General features: G+C 44.2%; 2 protein-coding genes across 2 annotated transcripts in view; one reads left to right on the top strand and one right to left on the bottom strand.

The window, feature by feature from the left end:
• Nucleotides 1–17795, top strand: part of ITGAE (integrin subunit alpha E) — an 83507-nt gene extending 65712 nt beyond the window's left edge. Inside the window, 11 exon segments of the mRNA XM_078068033.1 lie at nucleotides 1904–2036; nucleotides 3368–3466; nucleotides 4006–4085; nucleotides 5009–5086; nucleotides 5568–5631; nucleotides 5717–5824; nucleotides 9160–9219; nucleotides 9541–9636; nucleotides 11177–11272; nucleotides 15895–16005; nucleotides 17513–17795. Coding sequence (XP_077924159.1) covers nucleotides 1904–2036; nucleotides 3368–3466; nucleotides 4006–4085; nucleotides 5009–5086; nucleotides 5568–5631; nucleotides 5717–5824; nucleotides 9160–9219; nucleotides 9541–9636; nucleotides 11177–11272; nucleotides 15895–16005; nucleotides 17513–17605 — 1018 coding nt within the window. The 3' untranslated portion in view covers nucleotides 17606–17795.
• Nucleotides 6467–8967, bottom strand: HASPIN (histone H3 associated protein kinase). Its single transcript, XM_036092848.2, has one exon. It carries the CDS (start codon nucleotides 8944–8946, stop codon nucleotides 6634–6636), a length of 2313 nt encoding a protein of 770 aa, XP_035948741.2. The 5' UTR covers nucleotides 8947–8967; the 3' UTR covers nucleotides 6467–6633.
• Nucleotides 17796–25421: the final 7626 nt, after the last annotated feature.

The raw sequence follows: 25421 nt of genomic DNA on the forward strand, positions 1-25421 counted from the left end.
TCATAGACATCTGTAGGACTTGTGGGTGGCTTAGCCCATCTCGATTACTGAGGATCCAATTGAAGGCTTTTGAGTGCTTTGGAATCCAGCCTGATAAACAGATGCCGCTGTTTCCAATGGGAATTGATTACAGCCCAGAACTTCCCTCGCAGCCAACTCCTTGCGATATATACACACACAACTGGCCCTACGTCGCCCCCTAGTGTAAATAGTAATCAGTCTCTTCTTTTTTTTCAAAAGCATGATTGAGTCTAATCCTTAGCATTCAAATATTTCAGTGTTTTCCACGTTTTTGTGGATACAGATCTCCTAAAGAGCCTAAGGAAAACTACAGGCCCTCCTCCCTAGAAGATCACATGTGCATACATAAGTGTTTGCACTTGGAGCCCTCTGAAACTGTTCCTGGCCCTCAGGTTAAGAACCCCTGTGAAATATTCCAGTGGCTCCCAGATCTCTCTCCTGGGCTCTAGAACAGTATATCCAACTGCTGTTTCAACATCTCTACCTTGTTATGCCATAGGCACCTCTCATTATATGCCCTGACTGAACTCCTCTGGTCAGCTGCCACCCTCTGGTCTTCCTCCATGTTCTCTCCCTCATGAATAGCACCACTTGGTTATCCAAGGTGAAAATTCAGGACTCATCCTTGATCCCTCTTTCTGTTGCTCTGGTTGCAAGTGTGGCCTTACCGTATCTGGCTTCAATCCCTTGCCTCTGTCCCCACTACTACTATCTTACACAGGCATTTGCCATCTCTTGAACGGATTTCCATACACAGCAGGCTCTAGCAATCTCTGCCCCCTCTCTCCCACCAGTCAATCTATCCTCTTCTCAGCTGTGATAAAACAAAAATAATATAACAGGAAAACACATGTCATATTGCTTCCCGAAGCTTCATATCCTGTTTTTGAACATTTCAGATGGTTAGGAGATTTTCTTTGCATTGCTAATATGTTTTTCTGTAGATCTCAGTGGTGGATAGTGGTTTTATACTCTGGGGCCCGCAGCCCTCAGGGGACTGAAGGAAGCTCTCACAAATCCCCAAGTCTTCTCTCCTCCTGTCTGAACAGACTGTTTTAAACCAGTCTTTAAATTGGAAGGGCCTGAATGATTTTGTGGATGGGAAAGCTGAGGCCAAGAAAGAGGCAGGGACAGTATCTGTCTCATACAGCGCTAATCTCCAGTACTGAGCAGAGTATCTGGCACAGAGAAAGTACTCCATAAGTATATGTGAAATGTATGAACTTGGGAGAATGAAGTATCTTGCCTAGGGTTGCAGTGAATTGGTAGTAGAAAGAGGATTTATTAATTGTTTTTAAGATTTTATTTTATTTGAAAGAGAGAGAGTGAGAGAGAGCACAAGCGGGGAAGGGTCAGAGGCAGAGGGAGAAGCAGGCTTCCTGCTGAGCAAGGAGCCCGATGCAGGGCTCAATTCCAGGACCCTGGGATCATGACCTGAAGCGAAGGCAGACGCCTAACGACTGAGCCACCCAGGCGTCCCAGAAAGAGGATTTAAATATGATTTTCCCAACCCTCTTTTGAGAATGCTAGACCTGAGGCAAATTAGTTAGACTCTCTTGGCTTCTGTTTCCTTTTCTGTGCAATGGAGAGTAAGCATACTATTTTATAGGGGCATTACGAGGATTACTTCAGGATGTGAAGCATTTAGCACAGTCCCTGCCACATAGTGAGCACCATGGTAGCCATTAACACACTCTCACACAGCAACCTAGGTGGGTGTGCTGGTCCAGGCAATTGCTTATGTCGAGGGGAAGAAAATCTAGGCTAAATGTATCCGTCAGGCAATTTAAGGAGCTAGTTAAGGATGTTCTATTGTACTGCATTGAGGTTTTTACAGATTAAATAAACTGGTAACATGTACCTATTTGCCTACACTGTGCAGGCAGGAATTGGTGGTGGGTCTCACAAAGGAGCTGACTATGAACATTAACCTAACTAACTCTGGGGAAGATTCCTACATGACGACCATGAGTTTGAATTACCCCAGAAACCTCCAGTTTAAGAGGATACAAAAGGTAACGATGAAACATGCCACTCAAGGCCTTCCCTCCCTGCACACCTGCTTTTTTATGGCAACCTCCTAACTGGTCTCCCTGCCTCCAGGCTCATCCTGGTCCATCCAATAAATGATTGTTAATGAGATGAATCCCCTCCAGTCCAACCACACGCTGTGCTGTGAGTCCAGGCGCGCTGTTCCCTGCCTACAGCCCCTGCAGTGTGGCTGTTCGGCAGTCACCCTTTCTTGACCAGGGTTCTGGGAGGGAAAGACTCACACATGAGCCTGCACTGGGAAAGTAAGAGTCGGCCCTGCCCCTCGTGAGCCTGGGGTCACAGACTGGAAGCTAGCCGCAAGAGAACAGGAAACTTGTTTCTCCCAAGGATATCCTGTGGCTGTGAAGTATTGTAACCCTGAGAAATGTTCTCTAAAATCGTAGGCAATCAGAAAACTTGGCTGCTTGAAGTTCTATCTGTAATTATGAAACCATTTCACTGGACTAGAGAATATAAGTCCCTTTGAAGAGAAGCAGTCTCATTTCCATCTGGGGGCGGCAGAGCTTCAGATAAAGCATTTCTGGACACAACTTTACAACTCCCTAAGAGTTTCCGAGGGAATGGGTCCCTGGGTCCAGACCTGATGTTGATGGACCCTTTTACACACAACCCTGCTTTACATAGAGCGCATCAGAACTCTGCTTTCCTAGGGGCGCCTGGGTGGCTCAGTCGTTGGGCGTCTGCCCTCGGCTCAGGTCATGATCCCAGGGTCCTGGGATCGAGCCCTGCATCGGGCTCCCTGCTCCGCGGGAAGCCTGCTTCTCCCTCTTCCACTCCCCCTGCTTGTGTTCCCTCTCTCGCTGTGTCTCTCTCTGTCAAATATACATAAAATCTTAAAAAAAAAAAAAGAACTCTGCTTTCTTTCTGTATCAGCTGAACTCCACCCTTCCCCGGCATCCTTTAATAACTGTCCTGGCTTTTGTTTGGTGAGACACCACAGTGCAGTCTTCCTCACTGTAAGGAGTCAGTATGACAAGTTTGCCCAGTTCAAATGTCTCCTTCCCCTGAAGACTTCACAGATTCCTCCTAGTTGGATTTCACTTCTTTCGATACTGTTTTTCCTTGTACCTTTTACAGAACCACTCCTTAGGGCTTGTATTTAAATTCCGCAACTACCTACCATTGATGCCTTCTGCCCAGCTTGGGAGGAAGACAGAAACCAAGTCTGATTTGTGTCCCAAGGCTCCTGGCAGATGTCTGGCATGTAGAAAATCAGTGAATGTTTGTCGAATTGGTATCAGGAAACTGCTTCCTTTCTTGCTCTTTAAGAACAGTGTCTTCTCTGTGTTAACAGCCTCCTTCTCCAGACATGCAGTGTGATGACCCTAAGCCAAATGCTTCTGCGCTGGTCATGAACTGCAAGATTGGTCACCCTGTACTCAAGAGGTTGTCTGTGAGTGTTTGGGTTGGCGGACTCTTCTCACTTACGTGGAGGTGGTGTCTCCTACATCCCAGTCTCATTTGAATCTTAGCTGTGGTCGCCACATTTCCCTTTACTGCAGTCAATCCACAGCAGAGCTTAGAGCTGCCGAGTTTGCTCTCAAAGTGGGGAGTGGTGGGGTGGGGGTTGTAGCCACAGACTGTTGCCTCAGCCCATACAGCAGAGTGAAGCTGGGAGTAGTATGGGAAGAGCAGCAGGCCCAAAGTTATTAGTTGTGAGTGAGTCCCTCATCTGCCACTGATGGTCTTTGTGCTGTGGGGGGCTCTGAAGTGGTTCCCTCAACTGTAAAAGGGGAATAATGCTGTGCACCCTGCTTACTCCTTATGGGCATTGCAAGGCGTATGTGGACTAATGGATGTGCAAGCACGCTGGGCTAAAATGTGAGGCATAAGAGTGGTTTCCCAGTCTGTTTAGTTAGTAAGAAGCAGTTTGAAGTGTGAGTGCTAGAGAAGAATCAAGCGACCTTTTCTTTTTCTTTTTTTTTTTAATAGGCAAACTTTTCGGTAGTTTGGCAGCTAGAGGAGAATGCCTTTCCAAACAGGACAGCCAACATCACTGTGACAGTCACCAAGTAAGTAGTGCCTGTGGCCCCGCAGGCCCAGGCTGTGGCCCCGGAAGAAGCCTCCCTCCCATGTGCGTGTGTGAGCTTCGTCTCGGTCACTGCCCGGGGAGAGCCTCAGTGAAACCACAGAAGGAATCTATGCGGCTGCGGTGACTTGGCTTCCCTACTTGTTATGAGTTACTCAAAATGTCCTTTTATTTTTATTTATTTATTTATTTATTTATTTTAAAAGATTTTTTATTTATTTGACAGAGAGACACAGTGAGAGAGGGAACACAAGCAGAGGGAGTGGGAGAGGGAGAAGCAGGCTTCCCGCTGAGCAGGGAGCCCGATGCGGGGCTCGATCCCAGGACCCTGGGATCATGACCTGAGCCGAAGGCAGACGCTTAACGACTGAGCCACCCAGGCGCCCCCAAAATGTCCTTTTATTGACACACAAAGCAAAACTATGCTATAGTCTGGTAAATGAGCCTTGGACATAAGTTCTATTCCTGGTTCATTTAACTTGGACAAGCTCGGTCACCTGTGAAGCTTCTGTTTCAGGGGTAGGGTATGGGTATAGTTTTGGGGAAAGATTCTCAAACGGGGATGATTCTGCCCTTCGGGGGCAATGCCTAAAAACATTTTTGGTTGCCACAACTTGTGGGGTGAGGGAATGCTTCTGGTATCTAGTGGGTAGAGGCCAGGGATGCTGCTAAACACCATAGCATATATAAGATGGCCTCTCACAAAAAATATTATTGTCAAGGTTGAGAAACCCTTTTTAAATCAGTGTTTCTCCAAGTATGGTCTTCTAGCAAGTCCTCTGCACTCTAATTACTTATCTTCAAGTGTTTTTTCTTATCTGACCCTCCCTGACCCTGAGAAGCCAAGGTATATAAGCAGCGGTATACACAGTGGGTGTGCTGTGAACTGACACTCTTATTTCCTAGTTTCAATGACAAAAAGTCTTCGGTCACACAGAGCCACAGCCTTCAATTCAAGCATGCCTTCATTGCAGTTCTCCCTAAGTAAGTACTTCCAAGGGGCCAACACCTGCAGCTTCAGGTGGTCAGGGTGGATGTGGGCATTCCTCATCTCTGACAGGAGGCTGCTTAAAACCCAGGCTCCCACTGATCCCTAAGGCAAGAACAGTTGGGTCCTAGAAACCCCATGGTAGTAATCAAAGGAGGCGCAGTGCCAACTGGTCTTAATACTAAAGGTTACTGACATAATGCTAAGGAGGGAAGAGAGGAGCTGCGGGATTGGGAAGTAAGGAAGGAGAAAAGTAAGGCCACCGAGGAATAACAATTAGACACAGAACCAGCCCAAATACACAGAATTCAAATATTCTACCTGATCTGAACTGCCCTACCACTTTACATTTTGATATTCCGCTTTGATTCTTCTTAAGGATATGGTGCCCCTGTCCTAGTGTATCCAAGTGGTAGCATTCAGGCTCATTTGAAAGAAGGGGGCCTGGAGGCCTAGCAAATATCCTCTCATTTGCAGACCTTCAGTGATGTACATGAACACAAGCCAGGGGCTTTCTGTCTACAAAGAATTCCTCTTCAATGTAAGTGCTTAATGCTTACTATTGCAGTTACAGGTGGCAAAACAACACCAGTTTTGATTTCCTACTCTCTGATTTTATTTTGTAGATACATGGGGAAAATCTGTTTGGAGCTGTATTCCAGCTGCAAATTTGTGTTCCAATCAAATTACAAGCTCTCCAATTTATAAGAGTGAAAAACGTGACAAAGATTCAGGTACTTAGAAGTGTTTTGTTTTTTTTGTTTGTTTTTTAATCACGATCACATCTCTTTCCAGAATGACTGTGGATTCTCAAAGGTATAAAACCAGAATTCTAGGAAAGGAGTAAAAACAAGTTTAGTTAACTTGGGAACACATCAGGAGTAAATTGCCAGTCATGTTCACAAGAAATATCAACCATTCAGCTCTTAAAGCAACATTCCAGTTTTCCTTCCCTTGATGAAAAATAAGCAAAAAAATCAAACCTTTTTAATACCCATGGAGACATTTATTTTCCCTTTGAAAAACTGATAAATTCTGCTTCTCTTTGTGACTGGCAAATAAGCTTGATAAACATGAGCTATTTCTTACACTTCTCCCTATACATTTAACCATCTTGCTTTCCTCTCTCCAGTCTGTCTCTGTCTCTGCTTTGCTACAGCACCTTTGCTCTCAGTTGACTCTTTATCTGTAGTATGGTTCCCTTATACCTACAGCCACAGGCTCTGATCAGTATGAAAGTTGAGGCCTTTGGCTTTCCTGCAATTTTTTTTTTTTTTTTTTTTGGCTCAGGGTTCATGAAATGTCAAGGTTCAAAAATGAATATACGGAAAGGCATTTACAGAATGGGCTCTGCTGAGAGAAAGAGGGCTTATAAATTGTAATCATTTGTTCCCATGTATAGTTTATTTTTAAAGAACATTTGTTAATTTCTAGAAACAAACAGAATGGTAATTCCACCCTGCTCTGGGGATGGAGATTGAAAATAGCATCGGGGGTGTAAGACCAGTGTCCTCTCAGTTTGGGCCAATAAGGCACCTCTGGCTTACTTAAATAGACTGTGTTGGCAAAGCAAGTCAGTGGCAGAGCTGAAGTTCAGCATTGTCCTATAGAAATGCTGGATCTTTCTCTTCATTTGTTTCATGGTGGAGGTGTTACATTTAATCTTGAAGGTCATCTGTTTCAGAATCTTATCTGTGAGATAATGGAGCCAGAGCACATTATTATAAGGGTGATATTCACCCCAGCAGTTGTTGTTCTCCTTCCTCATTAGCCTGTAGATCTCAAACTGGTAGTCACCTTCACCTGTAAATAGGTCCTCATCCATGGAAATGTCACAGAACACCACAATCCCATCCCGCTCCAACCGCGACAGTGTGTAGTCAATGATATTGACTTGCACTCCCCGGGTGGGAATAGTGCTTGTCTTCCCATTGAGGGTGTAGTGGAGCTCTTTGAGGCTGGTTTTCTTTAAGAGCACGTTCCCCCAATGTAAGTCTCGGTGCTCAAAGTGCAGTGATGCCTCTGCCACTGCGAGGGATGCTGTGATCTGGTGCAGGATGCTCTTTGCAGTAGCCATGGAGGACAACTTCGTTCTCATTTGCTCTAAGTCAATCCCTCCAAACTCAAATTCCAGTACAATGAAGAGCTGGTCTTCCTCAAAAAAGTCAGGCCGGTCATTTGCAGACCCCTTAGTTGAGTTATAATGGTCCCAGGCTCTGAGGAGCAAGGGAGGGTAAGATCCTTGAACACAGTGCACAGAGTTCAAACCAATAAAGCCTTCTGTACGGTTGCATACCTCATCAGACAAGAGGCTCAACTCTTTGGAGATGATGATCTCTGGCAGAATTTCCTCAAAAGTCTTCTGATGGGCTCCATTGACTAAATCTGGTCCTTCAATAGCAATGATTTTTAGGGCAACGGGTGTGTGATTGGTAACTGTTTGAAACACTTCTCCAAACACCCCTTCCCCAATCTTCTGACAGCACTCCAGTTTTTCTGTGGAAAGGCAATAGCTAAAGGGGACAGGACCTTCCTGATTGCATTCCCCATAAACCTTTTCAGCGTCAGATGCCTTTTTGTCTGTGACATGTAGTGTCTTTAAGGGGGTTAGCAAATACATGGAAGAGCAGTGCCAAGGAGATAGAGCACTGTTTGTTCTGTTCATAACGGGAGGGTTTGAATATTCGGATATGAGGGACTCAGAGAGAGAACTGGCAATGGTGTGGCTGCTACATACTTCTGACACAGCAGTCACCATCTTCTTCTTGTGGAAACTGAAGGAAGCCCTGGCTTTGGTCCAAGAGCAGGCATTCTGTAAATGAGCCAGGTCCTGGGCGAGGAATGAGTCTTTTTCCATCTTTTGGCTCTTCTTAAACTGGTGGTAATGGAGAAGGGAGGTTTCTACTGTTTCCTGAAGTTTCCTTTTTCGCCTAGGCCCAGTTCTCTCCAGCCTGTTGATTTCCCCAGGTACAATACAGCCCTTGCAGCCATCTGCCTCGTAGTCCATCTGGGCAGCCCCTGGAGACCCGATCTCTTGACAGAAGTCCTGGTCTGTGGCCCTCTTCTTACCCATGCTTGATAAACCTGGCCTCTCCAGCCTCTTCCCAGCCCGCTTCCTTTCACAGCAAGACTCCCTCATATTCCTCCCATCGGCCCCAAACTCAGAATCTTCAGGGTTTCCAGAGTCCATAAGACTAAAGAGAGCGGACCTGAGACTGGCATGGGCTCGATGGGCCAACCTGGTGAACCTGCCTCCTCCTGTTGCTGCCTCCGGGAAGCCGTGCAGGGATGCTGGGCCCGGGGAGGCCGCTGGGAGGCGGAAGCCGCTCGGAACTTCGGAGGCCGCATCGGGAGAGGCGGAGGGGCCGGGGCCGGGAGAGGCCAAACTGCTGAACAGGGAGGCGCTGGTGCCCAGCTCGCCGCCGTCCCCGGGCTGGCTGCACGCGCTGAGGTCCGGGCTGAGGCGGCCTGGGTTGCCGTTAGGGAAGGGCGGCGGTCCGAGCGGGCCGCAGGGGGTGCTGCACTTCTGCGGAGGCCGAGCTCGCAGCCTGGGGCGTCGTGGCGTCGCGACCAGACTCGGCCGGTCCTTGGAGGCTCGACCGCCAGGGCGCCTCCGCCGCTGACCTACCGGAGTGCCGAGGAAGTCGGGGTCGTCGGGGTCGTCGGAAGCGCTAGACCGCGAGGGGCCGCCGCTGCTGGCGTCGCTGCTACTGCTGCTGCTGAAAAAACGCTTCTGGCCTTGCGGCGGGAACCACTGCGCGGCTGCCCGGTCTGGCCGCCGCCGCGGCCTCCCGCCGCCCACAGCCCCGTACGTTCGGAAGAGCCGACTCCCGGGTCGCTGGAGTGACGCCGCCATGGTCGGCACCCGCCCGGAGATTCAAATGCAAACCCCGCGAGACTTCCTTAAGACAGACGCGCGGGCCGGCCGGGCTGCTGGGTCCTAGCGTCCGGCCGCGAGCATGCGCATCACAATGGACCCCGCGCGAGGCGGAGGCGGCGGCGGCGGCGGCGGGCGGGGGACGGGCAGTTTGGCGTCTTCCTCTTCGCACTGTCATGGCTCTCGTTTCAGGCCCACACCGAGTGCAAGTCTAGTCAGAAGTCAGACCGCTGTGGGAGCGATCCTGCTCGGGTGAGCGCGGCCGTCGCGAGAGGTGGAGGGAGGGAGGAGGCCCCGAAGCGGGCGGCGGGAGCGGCCCGGGGCTACTTTTGCGGACGCTTCCTGCCGAAAGCTTCTGCGGGGTGGCCTCGAGGCTGTCCTCGGTGTCCTCACTGGGCCCCGTTAGCCACGGTTAGCCACGGTGGCGGCTTTGCTTGAGCCAAGCGGAGCGCCGAAACTGTTCACACCCTCTCTGCTGGGACCTGAACATGCTCTGCGTGCCCAGTGTTAACGTTTTCTGCTTTTTCACTCAAAAAGGGACTGCGCTAACTATAACCAGAGTTTCCTTTTCAGTATGTGGAAGAATGGTATTCAGTGAACTGTACCATCACTTCGAATACAGAAAACGTAACGGTGGCCGCGGAGCTGTCCTTGAATCAATCTCAGCAGGTACTTGAGATGGTGAATGCTCCACGTTTGATTGTGCTCACGTGCCTCTGCTCTCTCTCTCAGAAAAGTTAACAGTATCTCAAATGTAACATGTCCAAAACAGGTGTCCTGATTCGCCTTTTGCCCCAGTCTGTTCTTTACACAATTACTTGGGGTAATTGACTAGGGTAACTTACTGTAGTTACTTACCTTAGGAAATGCTTGTGACTCCTTCCTTCCCTACATCCCCATACCTGTTCCAGCGCCAAGCTCTGTCCTTCCACCTCCAAAATAAGTTCTGAATCCATTCACTTCTCTCCATCTCCACTGCTACTGTTGTAGTTCAGGCTACCATCTTTTGCCCAGGCTGTTGCAGTAAAAACTGTCTTTTCCTCCTGTCTCTACTCTTGCCATGCCCTCTACAAATCTTTCTTCACATAACAGCTATTTTAAAGTAAACATTGTGCGGGGGCACCTGGGTGGCTCAGTTGTTAAGCGTGCCTTCGGCTCAGGTCATAATCCTGGGGTCCTGGGATCGAGCCCCGCATCAGGCTCCATGCCCAGTGGGAAGCCTGCTTCTCCCTCTCCCACTCCCCCTGCTTGTGTTCCCTCTCTCGCTGTCTCTCTCTCTGTCAAATAAATAAAATCTTTAAAAAAATAAATAAATAAAGTAAACATTGTGCCATGGCTCTGAAAAGAAAAAAGTGACATTTGAATACACCTAGAGTAAAACACATCTTTTTCAATGGCCTGCAAGGCACTGCATGGTCTAGTCTCTGCTGCTTCAACTTTATCTCCTAGTACTCTCCTCTTTCCCACTTCTTATACTCCAGCTATTCTGTCCTTTTGGTTTCTCCACTATTATTCTGGCCACAGGATCTTTGCACTTGCTGTCCCTTCTGCGTGACACTTTAAAAAAAAATTTCATTTTATTATTTATTTGAGATAGTGAGAGAGAGAGAGCATGAGCAGGGGGGAGGGGCAGAGGGAGAGGGAGAAGCAGGCTTCCCACTGAGCAGGGAGCCCGATGTGGGGCTTGATCCCAGGACCCTAGGATCATGACCCTAGCGGAAGGCAGACGCTTAACCGATTGAGCCTTCCAGGCGTCCCTGCATGACACTGTACTTCCCCCGTATCTTCATGTGCATGGTTTCTTATATTTAGCTCAGATGTTACCTTCTTAGAGAGGCATTCTCTGATCACTCATTCTAAAGTGGGCACTAGGATCAAGTTTAACTCCTCACAGTGATCCAGATGAGAATGATGAGATCTGAACTGAAGGAGTAGCAATGAGGGATGGAGAAAAGGGACAGATGTGAGAAAGAAAAAAAAAAAGAATTGTCAAGAACTGATTTGGGGCTGGTGAGTGGGGTTGTGACAGGAGGTAAAGTGTAAAGGAAAAGAAATTGGGGAATGATTGCAGGTTTCTTGCTTTGGCAACTTTGTGGTTGCCAAGACCACTACCTAGACAAAGGAATACAGGAGAAGGAACACGTTTAAAGGAAAAGATGCTGTCCAAAAACAATAAGTCTATGTCTAAAATCTACCCTCCATCTTACAGTTACCAAGAGGTATAACTGAACTGCAGATCGTTGGTGAAATATCTTTCAACAAATCTCTATACGAGAGGCTGAATGCAGAGAACCACAGAACTAAGGTAATCCCTGGCTGTTTTCTGGTTTTCTGAGCGGTGTTCTGGGGAAAACTGTGCCTAGCCGTAGAGCCTCTGTACAGGCACCGCTTCCTGTTTTCAGTCTTGCCACCTCTGATCTTGACTCTACCACAAGCTGCCTCTGTGACCTTGAATTAGTCAGATTCTGCCTCAGTTTTCCCATCTTTGAAATGGCAATTGAATAAGAGGCCTAAGCTGAAATAACTACGCTGAAATCAACAGCTGTGTATACTTTGATTTGAAAATGTAGTTTTAAAATTTGCCAAGTGAGAAATTATTTTTTTGTATACATTGACTGTCTTCCTAGTGTGTAGTATCAGTGTTTATAGTATTAACTAGTTACTCAGGAGTGTGTAATTCTTTTATAAATTTTAAACTAAATAGTAGGACTCTTGGGATTCCTTTTGCAAAAGTGTGACCACAAGTCAAACTGAAGTCTATGGGCTAAATGATCTTGACACTTAACCTAGATATGGTTAGGGGTCAGCTGCAGCAGCTGGCTTGAGAGATAATCCATCTGTGGGCTCTTTAGTCAGGCATGATCATTACTGGAGGGAATGTTAAGAGAGTGAGGCTGGATTGCTAAATATTAGGTCCTGTGATTTCCTTCCTGGAGGAGGAGAAAGGAACAGTTCTCCTGACATGTCAGAAATAACATTGCCTTTTATTTTTAAGTATTTCTAATACAAAAAGTTACATGGAAGAAAGAGAAGTGCTCCATTATCCCAAGGCCCAGATTTTTTTTTTTTTTTTAATAGAAGAGCAAGAAAATCCAAGCCTTACAGAAAAATATCAAATGAAAAATAATGGTTCCTCATTCCCCCTCTTCCCATGTCCCCAACTCCCTCTTCCCAAAGAGTGCTACAGTTAACAGTTTCGTATATGCACATATATATAATTTATTTCCCTCTCTTACTGATGCTTTCATTTCTGTACATAGATTCCCCATAATTATTTTCCTTTCTTTAAATTCAATACCCTAAGCAAAGTATTAAGTTGTTTCTGACAATAAGCAACTAAGGTAGAATGAACCTATGAGTATAAATAGCCATGTATCCAAGTGCATTTCATCTGCAAGTAGGGGAAAACTCCCACTAATGTACCATAAAGGCATCTGTTGTTTGGTCAACAGCCTGGCTCCTTTGGATCTACAGTCTGTGTTGGTAATGCCTTCCCTTGTGGCCAGCACAAAGGTACCACCTCTCCCAGTGCTGTGTTTTCATGTGGCAGGACACAAAACAGGAAGCAAGAGATCAGTAGCAAAAGGAGTTTTTCTAAGTGTGTCTTCCCTTTTTAGGGAGGGAAATTTTCCTAAAAACTCCCAGCAGCTATCTCCTTACATCTTTTCAGTGAGAACTGGATCTCCTCTTGGTCACTGGCAAAGGGGAGTAGCTCGGTCATGATTAGCTTAGACCAGTCATGATTTCTGAATGAAAATTAAAAGGAGAGAATGGTTGTTGGGTAGGCCACCATCAGTGTTTGACTGCAAGCACTAGTATCCTGTGTCCTGCTTCTCTCTTCACCTTTACCAGGGTAGCTTTAGGTCAAATTTGGAACCTGTGGGTTTAGAAGAGGAAAAAGGGAAGAGGCTTTGAGAAAGAGGAGCATTTCTTCTACTGAAATCTGCCCTGTTACATCACTGTGACCTTGGGACTTCATTACTTTCCTAAACCCAGATTTTCAAGACCTTCCCCCTGCCCCCCACTTCACTCTTCCATGGAAGAAAAACCAGCTCTCTTCTTGTTCTTCCTCCCTCTCTGTTGCTTTGCTCCCTCACTATTCTCAAGGCCCAGAACTTAATCCTATTAAGCTCAGCTACATATGAATTAAATAGTTGCCTGGAGGATCAACAGTAGGAAGTAACCAGCATTTATAACTTAATTAGAAGAGGCCTTAAAGGTAAATTTGTTCAGGGGCGCCTGGGTGGCTCAGTCAGTTGAGCATTCAGCTCTTGGTTTCAGCTCAGGTCATGATCTCAGGGTTGAGGAAAGGAGCCCCGCATCAGTCTCTGTGCTCAGCACAGAGTCCACTAAAGATTCTCTCCCTCTTCCTCTGCCTTCTCCTGCTTGCACAAGTGCATGCGTGTGTGCACACGCGTGTGCTCGCTCAGAAATAAAAAAAATGTTAAAAGTTAAATTTGTCCAGCTTGCCAACCCATACAGAAATTATCTCCAAAGCCCCCCGACCTTGGTGCTTAAACATGTGCATGAAAGGAACTCAGTGTTTGGGCAGGCAGAGAAGTTTTGGTGGCCCTCTGACCCCACTTAAGTCCTGGGAAGCTCTGGCCATGGGAGGGCCATCACTTTCCAGCTGAGTCCTGTTAGTGAGAAGAGGGCTTAGACTCCTAAAATTGAGACAGCCTTTAGACAACAATGCTGGGGATGGCTTCTAATAGGACTGCTCTCTAAGTACAGCTGACTCTTGAACAACATGACTCCCTACGTAGTCAAAAACCCATGTATAACCTTGGACTCCCCAAAAACTTTACAAATAGCATACTATGGACCAGAAGCCTTATTGTATTAAATACTGTATTCTTTTTTTTTTTTTTTAAAGATTTTATTTGTCAGAGAGAGAGCACAAGCAGGGGGAGCGGCAGGCAGAGGGAGAAGCAGGCCCCCTGCTGAGCAGGGAGCCCAACGTGGGACTCGATCCCAGGACCCTGGGATCATGACCTGAGCTGAAGGCAGACCCTTAACCGACTAAGCCACCCAGGCGTCCCTTAAATACTGTATTCTTATAATAAAGTAAGCTAGAGAAAAGAAAATGTTAAGAAAATCATAAAAGATACATTTACAGTACTGTATTTATCCAAAAAAATATGAATATAAGTGGACCTATGCAGTTCAAACCCGTGTGGTTGAAGGACCAACTGTAGTATACATGCACGCCGTTTTGCATTTATTATTGTGTCTTTGAGGTAACGTACGCTTTAGTTTGGTGAAGAGCAGACAAGTATCTTTGTCATATATTTCGTGTGGGATTTGTGCAAGGTCAAAAAGAGCTGTCAGAACAGAGTTGAAAAGGACTTAGAGATCATTTAAAATAGATCATCATTTTGAAGAGGAGCTTGGGGCTCAAGGACAGAGTGGCATAGCTGGATGTAGAACTGATTTTCTGTCTTTCAGTGTTCTCTAAAACCTAGAGACCATAATTCTCTGAGACTTCTGTTAAAGTGTCAAAGAATCTTTAACAGATCTCCTGACAGAAAAATAACTGAAAGTATTTTGTTCCTTAGATAATTTTGTTGTGCAGTTATTGGTGTGTTTTTTCCATCCAATTTTTGTTCTCTTTGCTTTTCATGGATTCCTTTGGTATATCTAGCTCAGAGATTATTTAACCGTGGCCAGTCTACTAATGAGCTCATCAAAGACATTCTTCATTTCTGTTACACTGGTTTTTGTTTTTTTTTTTTATCTCTAGCATATTTTTTTGGTTCTTTCCTGGGGTTTCCATCTCTCTGCTTACGTTACCTATCTGTTCTTTGTCTTTGTTCTTGCATGCTGTCTCCTTATCCATTAGCGCCCTTACCATATTAATCATAGTTGTTTTAATTTTCAGGTCTGATAATTCAAACATCCTTTCTCTGTCTGGTTCTGATGCTTGCTTTGTGTCTTCAAATTGTGTTTTTTGCCTTTTGATATGTTTTATAATTTTTTTATTTTCTTTTTTTTCCTGATAATTTTTTCTTGATAGCTGGACATGATGTACCAGGTAAAAGGAACTGCTGTAAATAGGCCTTTATTAATGTGGTGAGGTGTCGGGAGCGGAGTGCTCTACCATCCTATGACTAGGTTCAGTCTTTTAGTGAGCCTATGCTTCGGGGCTGTGAACTTTACGTTTTCACATGTTTCTCATTTTTTTTCAACCCCCTTATGTGGGACAGGATACCTAGAGTGGGCTTGAGTTGGGTATTTCCCTTACCCCAGGTCAGTTGGACTCTGGTAATACCTTAGCAGGTTAGGCTCCAGTTAACTAGTTTCCCCTGAGGGTAGGCCAAAAAGAGTACTGTGGCCTATTTCAGAATGGTTCCTTTTTCTCTCCCCTTGCCAGAAGCACAAAGGGATTTTCTCTAGTATTTACTGTAGGAACCTGGTAAAGCTCCTGGAGGAAAACCTTATAGTGTTGTGGGGGCTCCATTATGACTGGGTTCCCTTGAGTTTTTAACTCTGAGAGTTGTCAATACTGAGCTGCTCATAATTCATCAATTATAGATCAGATTTTCTTACCCCAGCACTGGGAAGCCTCTACTCCCTATATTTCTCTCTCTCTCTCGCCAGTCTTGGGGGCAGCAGTTTGCCAGGTGTCTTTCCCTCTCTTAGGAAGTCAAGAATTGTTGACTTTTCAGTCTGTTCAGCTTTGTACTTGTTAGTACGGAGTGGTGCCTGCCATGCGCTCTACATGTGGGACCAGAAACTGGAAGTCTCGACGTTAGATAATTTTAGATGATGCATCAAGAAACATTTAGCTTTTTGCTTTACTGTCAGCCTTGGTCAATATACAGAATGTTGCCAAGTTCTCATATTTTGCTCCTTAAAATAACATGAAGAATTTTTTTCTCATCTGCGTTAGCAGACTTATTGGATGATCTCCTTGTCTCGTTCCAGATCACTGTCATCTTCCTGAAAGAGGAGTATTATTTGTCTGTCATCATTATTATTGGAAGCAGTGTTGGTGGCCTTCTGGTTTTGACTGCGATTATAATCATCCTATTCCAGGTCAGTTCTACTCGTGTGAAATATCAGAGTACAGAGAGATTTTCCTAAAATAGATATGATGATCATTACCCTTTTTAAATCCTTTACTTTCCTTCCCCTCTTTTAATGTTCAAACTTTTTTACTGCTTTCAAGACCCTTACTCTGTGGCCTCCACCCCTCTCTACCCTTAGGTCTTGCTTTTTCCTCTAAACACGTGTAACTCAGTACGTTTAGTGTCTCTGTCCTTGCTGTCTGTACTGCCATCCCCCCACACCAATGCCTTTTCCCACTTTTTCACCTTGTTCACACTATTCCCTTAAATCTCAGCCCAGAGATTCCTCAGTCCTCTGGGCTGAGTTATATGTTTTTCCTGTGAATAAGCTCCTTTCTGGAAACCCAAGTGGCAGTCATCACACTGTATGGTAATTATTTTTGTTTCTACTAGATTGTGAGTTTCTTTTTTTAAATTTTTTTTTTAATTTTTAAGCAATCTCTACACCCAGCGTGGGGCTCAAACTTACAGCCCTGAGATCAAGAGTCACTGAGCTAACCAGGTGCTCCTAGATTGTGAGTTTCTTGATGTAGGAGGCCATACTATTCACAGTAGGCTGAGTATTTTTACATAAATAAGATCCTTTACAGCTGAAACTATAGTACTTTGCAGAATTAGTTAAGTTAAAAAGGTTAAGGAACTTTGGGGCTTAAGGGGAAGATGATTTTTCACTTCTGACTGGAGAATGAGCACCAGAAAAGGTTTGTGGAAAGGCAACATTTAAGATGGATTTTGTACAGATGTAGTGAAAAGAAGGGGCACATGCACCCCAATGTTCATGGCAGCGATGCCCACAATAGCCAAACTGTGGAAGGAGGAGATGTCCTTCAACAGATGAATGGATAAAGAAGATGTGGTCCATATATACAATGGAATATTACTCAGCCACCAGAAAGGATGAATACCTAACATTTGCATCGACATGGATGGAACTAAAGGATGTTACGCTAAGTGAAATAAATCAAGCAGAAAAACACAATTATATGGTTTTTCACTCATATGTGGAACATAAGGAATAGCACAGAGGACCATAGGGGAAGGGAAGGAAAACTGAATGGGAAGAAATCAGAGAGGGAGATAAATCACAAGAGACTCTTGACTCCGGGAGACAAACAGGGTTACGGAAAGGAGGGGGTGGGGGAAAGGGGTAACTGGGTGATGGGTATTGACGAGGGCATGTGTTGTGATGAGCACTGGGTGTTATACGCAACTAATGAATCGTTGAACACTACATCAAAAACTAATGATGTACTATATGTTGGCTAATTGAATTTAAATAAAAAATTTTTTTAAATATAATCATTCCTGATTAAAAGAAAAAGACAGATATTGAAGGATCGGGTTATCAGGGAGAGATTCAGAGGAAGCATGAAAAAGCAGAGGAGTATAGGAGCTATTTTGGCAACTAGATAATGGTTTTCTAAAACAGGTGGGTATCTTAGGCCTATAATGGGACTTCCCCTCCTTTGTTTTAGTGTGGCTTTTTTAAAAGAAAATACCAACACCTGAACTTGGACAGCACAAGGAAGACCCAGCTGAAATCCGAGAATCTGCTCACAGAAGATTAGGACCAGCTTCCTCCTCTGTTGGGAGAGAACATCAACCAGTCTTGGTGTCGTTCCTTTTTTTTTTTTTTTTTTTTTTAAGATGATCTAGAGTAGAATCTAACAAATTAATTGTGGAATATTGTTTTTTAACCATACATTGTACTGAAAGTGTCTGTGTGTTGTGCAGAAAATAAACTTGGTAAACATCTGATATTAAATAAAATTAAACTGTTTTCTTTTTAGAAGTGCCTTTAATACAGAAACATAATATACTTTGTGATACCTTTTTCCCCAAGAGGAGGTACAGCAATTTCCAACCTTATTTGCCTAAAAATGCTTTTTCTTGGCATTTCTATTAATGTCTCCCAATGTAGTCTTCTACAAAGTACCTCTTGAGGGACAGTGGTCAGAAACATTTCCTAGTCTGGCATTTTCAAGATCCTAAGATGTTGCCTATTATTTCAAATCAGGCCATAAAAAAGCACCGCCTATAACAAATGTAAAAAGGAGAAAAACAAAAGTCACCAAAACAGGAACTAGGGAGGCGAAGAGAAAACGAAGACTTTGATCTGTAGTTTCATTTCTGTTGTATTTAATAGACTGTGTTAATGCTTACCCAGCTTCCAGTTTAGTGACTTGCTCAGGGAGACTTTTGTTCCTTGGTAAATACTGTCACTGGGAGAGAGCACTGTTGCACAGGCGGAGATGGAACCTGGCCTGGGAGTTGGGGGCACAGAGATTAGGGCCTCGTTACAGGCTGGCTTTGTTCTTAGTATCTTACTTTATCTTTATGCCCCATGTTAAAACTTGACCCATCTCCCTACTCCTAACCCTGCAATGGAGCAGTCTTTGTTTTCATGGATCATAAAAGTTACTGCATAAAAATTAAATGGTGTATCAGTATATAATGTAGAAAGTAATCCTTGTCTTTCATTCAGATGCTATCATTTCTTTTAAATTTTATTTTTTTTTCCTGAAATTTATATGTGTATAAGGTATGAATTAGGGACTGAGTTTCAGTTTTGTTTGTTTGTTTTCTCCCAGAAGCATAACTTTTACCACACCACTTACTGAAATAACCACCTCCTTTGCTTATCCACACTCTCCTGTGTCACAGGGGCTGAAAGTCTTTAAACATTTCCCAGACTCCCTTGCGGTGGGTTTCTAGTTTAGGTTTTGCCAGTGAGAGGCACTTGCTTGAGACTGGAAGGTGCAAAGAAGTGTTTCTTTTTGCCATGGCCTCCGGCAGTGGTGGCAGCTTCCCGCACCTCCTGACTCTGGGTGATACCAGCTCTCCTGTTTTTACTTTCCAGCCCTCCTGACAGATTTGAAACATAACTCTCTTTATTAAATCCCTTTCTGCTTGAAATATCTAGAGTGGCTTCTGTTTTCTTATTGACCCTGAGTCTAATTATATTATTTCCAATGAATAATAGTTGTCCCTATGTCATTTATTGAAATGCTCATTAATAATTTGAAATTCTGCTGTTACTCCTTATGAAATTCATACACATACATACAAATTCTGGAAATTTAATTTTGTTTCACTGGCCTGTTTGTTCCTGTACCAGTACCACAACTGAAGGGACACTTTCTAGCATTACACAAATGATAAATTCAAAACAGCACAAAGGTATCTAAAAAAGGAAATGTCAGTCTCCCTCTCCTCTCCACCTCCAAAATCTTTCCAAATGCAATCACTGTTAATAAATTTTTAGATATTCTTTAAAAATATTCCTATGCATATACCAGCATAAGCTTTCTCTCTAGATATATTTATATATATACAAATACAAATCTGTATATAAATGGAATTACATTGTACCTAGTGTCCCACCTCCTGCTTTTTCATCTAATAGATTCTAGGTATTTTTCAAAAGCAACATCTGCAGATCTACCCCAATCTTCTTTTTTAAGATTTTATTTATTTGACAGAGACAATGCGAGAGAGGGAACACAAGCAGGGGGAGTGGGAGAGGGAGAAGCAGGCTTCCCGAGGAGCAGGGAGCCCTATGCGGGGCTCGATCCCAGGACCCTGGGATCATGACCTGAGCCAAAGGCAGACGCTTAACGACTGAGCCACCCAGGCACCCCTCAATTAAATTTTTTTTCATAGATGATGGCAACCTCCAAAAAGTTTTTACCAGTTTATACCCATGCTTAGAGTATATGAAGTGCCACCATGTACCTTGTCACCACTGGGCACCATCAAACTTTATTTTGCTAACCTGCTCATTGTAAAAAATGGTATCCTGTTTTTGATACCAGTTTTCATCATTATAACGTTGCAGTAAATTTTGATACCTGATAGGACATTTTCATTCTTAAGAAAAATTACTGATTATATTTTTTCAGATAGTTCTTAGTATCTGTGTTTCAAATTCACAAAAGAAACCCTTTGGGATTTTAATTTAGATGTACAGATTAGGTTGGGAAGAATTGCTTTCTTTACGGTATTGTTTTCCTACTCAGAAATGTGACATTTTTCCACTTGCTGAGATTTTTTTTTTTGAGATTTATTTGTCAGAGAAGCCTGGGTGGCTCAGTCGGTTAAGCATCTGCCTTCGACTCAGGTCATGATCCCAGGATCCTGGGATTGAGCCCCGCATTGGGCTCCCTGCTCAGTGGAGAACCTGCTTCTCCCTCTACCTCTGCCCCTCCCCCCTGCTCATGTGCGTTCTCTCTCTCTCTCAAATAAATAAAATCTTTAAAAAAAAAAAAAAAAAAGAGGGGCACCTGGGTGGCTCAGTCGGTTAAGCGACTGCCTTCGGCTCAGGTCGTGATCCTGGAGTCCCAGGATCGAGTCCTGCATCGGGCTCCCTGCTCAGTGGGGAGTCTGCTTCTTCCTCTGACCCTCCCCCCTCTCGTACACACTCTCTCTCACTCTCTCTCTCTCTCTCTCTCAAATAAATAAAATCTTAAAAAAAAAAAAGATTTGTCAGAGAACACGAGCAGGGGGAGTGGGAGAGGGAGAAGCAGACTCCCCACTGAGCAGGGAGCCCGATGCGGGGCTCAATCCCAGGACCCTGGGATCATGACCTGAGCCCAAGGCAGACGCTTAACGACTGAGCCACATACGCATTCCCTGTACTTTGTTTTTTAATAGCTTCTTAGTTGATTCTCTCGGATTTTCGAAGGAGAAAATGCTATCTGGAAATAATGGTGATTTGGAGTCTTATATTTATACTCTTTTCACCCTTATTTCTTTGACTAGAACTTGTAGAGCTCTGAGAAGTTAATGGGATTGCTCTGTACCCTCCACTGCCTGGCCCACAGCCTGCCCATGGTCCCACTCCCTGCCATCCTGCCTTTGGGCAATTTCTGGGGCTTTGGTTGGAAAACCCACCCACTTCTCACGGAGCCTCTTATTGTGTTAAATCACCAGGCTCTTTGGCATGATCAACTTTTCTGTTGATCTGATTCCATCTGCTTCACTTCTTTCAGGAATTTCTTCATATTTTTAGTCCCTTTATTATATCGTTCTGTTTCCAATGCTACAGTTCTTCATTCTTTCTATTTCTTGAGTTATTTCAGAGCATTTGCCTTTGAGGGCAAAGAGGTAAGTTTGCTTCGATATTTCTCTGTTGTTGGGCTCAGGAGTTATGTCCAAATTTTCAGTGTTATAGGTGACTTACAGCCCTTGCTTTTATACTATTTTATTACAAATAAAACCCTACTCTGATTGTAACAGTCAAGCCTTATATTGAGGACCTATGATCTGTTGACTGACAGCTGTGCTGATTGGATTGGAGTTAAGCCAATGCAATTGTAGTTAAGAGACTACATAAGGGACTGGCCTGAAAAGGGAGGAGACTTCTGAAGAGACATGATTAGATTTTACAAATTCATGTGCTGTAGCTTGGACCAAGGCCTTGTCTTTATTCTAAAAGATGCCTTTCTAGTGCCAGGCATTTTCCATTTCCTGTTTACCCTCCTCTGCCTGGGAACAGGAAGTGCCAAAACTTGTATAGATCTAAGGACAGTGGGTCACGGCCACTGTCCTAACCAGATAAGGACCAGCATGAGGTCAGCTTGACCCCAGCATGGGGAAAATGCCCCTTGTGATTTCTCTGTTTTCATTTCCCCTGTTACAGGCTAATGAGTACAGATTCAAATAACCTTTTTCTCTTGGGATACCATCGGAACTTTGGATTTGGTTGTTGGAGGGATGACATCAAGCAGATGTGAAAACCTAAATCTGTCAAACTTTTTAGGCCTAATTAAATTTTGAGAAAGGATTGCTTCATATGGCCAAGTCCAACAGCCTTACATTATCCACAAATAGTGTATACTCTATGCACATCTCTACCCCTTCAAGGAGGGGTATTTACTTAAGATCAGGATCTAGGTATTTTTGGGTCTCCTAGCTATAATTAGTAACGGTGAACCTTGTAATAGTGCCAGAATTCTACCATTACTTTTTTTTTAAAGATTTTATTTTTAAGTAATCTCTACACCCAACAGGGGGCCCAAACTCACAACCCTGAGATCAAGAGTTGCATGCTCCACCGATTGAGCCAGCCAGCCGTGTCATTACTTTAAGAACAAATTTAGTAAATGGAATCAAGGGAAACATTGAACCACTTTAAGGAGAGTAGTTCTAATATCAGAGTTCAGGAAGTAGCTGGATGCACCTAAATAGACAATTCCCAACTTCAGTTAACTAACTTGACTGATTAATAGAACAATATTTTGGGGGTGCCTGGGTGGTTCAATCGTTGGGCATCTGCCTTCGGCTCAGGTCATGATCCCAGGGTCCTGGGATGGAGCCCCGCATCGGGCTCCCTGCTCCACAGGAAGCCTGCTTCTCCCTCTCCCACTCCCTCTGCTTGTGTTCTCTCTCTCGCTGTCTCTCTCTCTCTGTCAAATAAATAAATAAAATCTTAAAAAAAAAAAAAGATTTAAATAGAACGATATTTTGAAAAGTACATAAATAATAACAATGTCATAGTAAGATCATAGTAAAAAGTGAAAAATTGGGGCACCTGGGTGGCACAGTTAGTTAAGCGTCAGACTGTTGGTTTCAGCTCAGGTTGTGATCTCAGGGTTGTGAGGTCAACCCCCACCTCGGACTCTGCTCTCAGCGTGGAGTCTGCTGGAGATTCTCTCTCCCTCTCCCTCTGCCCTTCCTGCTCATGCTCTTTCTCTTTCTCAAATAAATCTTTTTTTAAAAAAAAAAAAAGGTGAAAAGTTGCCTTTGTCACACCCTGCCCCATCCGAGCCCCTGCTTAGAAGCTGAGGTGAACTGGTTTAGCATATATCCTTCCAGGCTTTATTCTGTGCATTTATAAATATTCACATATATACATAAATAGTATATAGTTTTGGGGTTTTGTTTTCTTTTACATAAATAGAATCATATATTCTGCCATTTGTGAGAATTTGTGACCATTTTCAAGGAACCGGTGTCAGAGAAAAAATACTGCTGCCAATTGTGAGTGGAGTGGATAGGGACAGGTGACACCTTAGGTTAATGTGTCTTTGGGGAATTAATAACTTAAATTTGCATAGCTCTTTACAGTTCATAAAGAAGCCCTTTCAACTTTTTCCAAAAGTGCAATTAAAGACATTTTTGTAATTGCTATACAATGCCAAAGAGCTTTCCAGAAGGATTGAGCCATGTTACATGGTTAGCAGCATGAACATGTTCTGGGATCTCTGTTTTTACTTAACTTGTTTGCTTGATGGGTGTATGATCATAGCTTTAGTTTACGTTCCTTTTGCTGGCAAGACCATGTATTTTCCCATGAAATAAGATTACTTTGTTTTTTCCCCTCTGTGCCTTACTTTTTCTTTCTTGTCAAGTTAAAATATGGCCCTGGTATTTTCTCATTAGCTCTTCTGAACTGCACCATCCTCTGGGATAGAAGTAAGAGAAGTATTTCTCCCTCGGAACTCTGGAGCCTCTGGGGGAGTAAGGGTGATTTGACTCAGAATTGGAGCAATGTGACTTCCAGAATGGGGGAACTGAGTCATACAAATTTGCTGGTGAGCATTAGGAAGTAGTAGTCCTTACTGGTAGTCTGTCTAAAAGAGAAACTCTTGGGCCCCTGGGTGGCTCAGTTGGTTAATTGACTGCCTTCGGCTCAGGTCATGATCCTGGAGTCCTGGGATCGAGTCCACATTGGGCTCCCTGCTCAGTGGGGAATCTGCTTCTCCCTCTGATGCTTCCCCCTCTTGTGCTCTCTCTCTCTCTCTCATTCTCTCTCTCTCAAATAAAATCTTAAAAAAAAAAAAAGAGAGAGAGAAACTCTTCCTAAGTACCCCAAAGAACCAGGACCATGGGGCCAACCTCCAGGAGAGCCAGCTGGAGGTTCTGCTCCTCCCTCTCCCTCCACCCTGAAAACAGGATTCTGGGACCCGATAGCCAGTCCAAGTCCTCAGGGCACAGTTGGGAGGGAGGTGATTGAAGATGTGGTCTCCGGGGATACGTCCTCTTCTCTCCAGGGCCTGGGTAAGGTGCCTGGATTCACCTTGCCTAGAGTGCTGGCAGATGTTCTTGGGCTCTTGGCCTTGGTTTCTGGGGTTTGACTAGTGTCCTACTCTGGGGTCATCTTTTTTCTCTTTAGAGCTGTGAGGTCAGAGATTAAGGTTGGAGTGCTGGGGTGGGAGAAAACACTGCTGAAACACTTTGATTCTGCAAACCTTTGACATTTCGTAGTCTAGAAAAAGGCCACCAGCCTAACTCCTGGCATTCTACACTGGGGCTTGGGGTACTTCGCCCAATGATGAACTCACCCTGTGGATCAGCTAGCTAGTGAAGGACACCAGTACCTCTAGGTCAGGGGTTTCTAACTTTTCTCTGTGCCATAGACCCCTTTGGTGGTCTGGTGAAACCTAGGGACCCCTTTTCAGATTTTTTCCCAACATCGTAATATGAAGAGTTGAATTTTGCAATTGTGAACACCTGTCTACCCACCATCTAGTTTCTTCCATTTACATTTTACACTAGGCTCGCCTTATCACATATTTTCCCATCTATCCATCTATCAGCTTGTTTTCAAAAACATACAATAAAAGTTTACAAATAACCAATTATATTGAAATACAATGATCAGAATATTTAAAAATTCTTATGGAGATACATGTGCTTCTTTATTAAAGTGTTAAAGCAGCAGGCCTAATAACTACCCTTCTTTCAAGGTAGTGATGAGCTTAAAATGTATTTTGAGATATCTGCGATAACTGTAATGTGGGAAGATAGCTGTAACTTCTATTGGTGCCAAGATACAGATATTTCTAATACTGCTATGGTTTGTTGCCTACATTCCTAATTAAAGGAAATGTTAAATTTCAGTTAAAGAGCAGGAAAAAAATAGGTAACATATTTTTCATCCGACTTCACAGATCTCCTATGTTACATGTTCTGGTCCATTTAAGAAAAGCAGTGTCCTACCCTGGGCTTTGTACTTTTGCAGCTAATCTTAATTATCACTCCAGAGAGTTTTAGCTCTGTTTTATGGAGGAAGAAACCACCCCACAAGTCTAGTATATAGCAGAGCTGTTGGAACAGCAGCAGAGTTTTGGATCTCCAAATCTAATGATTTTTCCCATAAAAGCTTCCTGACAGACTTGGCAAGGCTGAGGTGAAAGCCCTGGGGAGAGTGGTGGCTTTCAGACTTTGCTGGGCACGAGAGTTATGGGTGGAGCTCAGCATTTCAGGTTCCTTGACCTTGTCCACTAAAGGCTCTTGATACTCTAGTCCAGCTTGGGCCTGAAAATCTGCTTTTTTGGCAAGCACTCCAGATGATTTTCATGCAAGTGTCACCCCCTGGAAGATATGAGTTGTGAGATCAGGGTTTGTTTATCTGATTATACTTTGTCAATGGATAGACCT

This window comes from Halichoerus grypus, chromosome 2 (genome assembly GCF_964656455.1).
Source record: "Halichoerus grypus chromosome 2, mHalGry1.hap1.1, whole genome shotgun sequence".
In the NCBI taxonomy this organism is placed as follows: Eukaryota; Metazoa; Chordata; class Mammalia; order Carnivora; family Phocidae; genus Halichoerus; species Halichoerus grypus.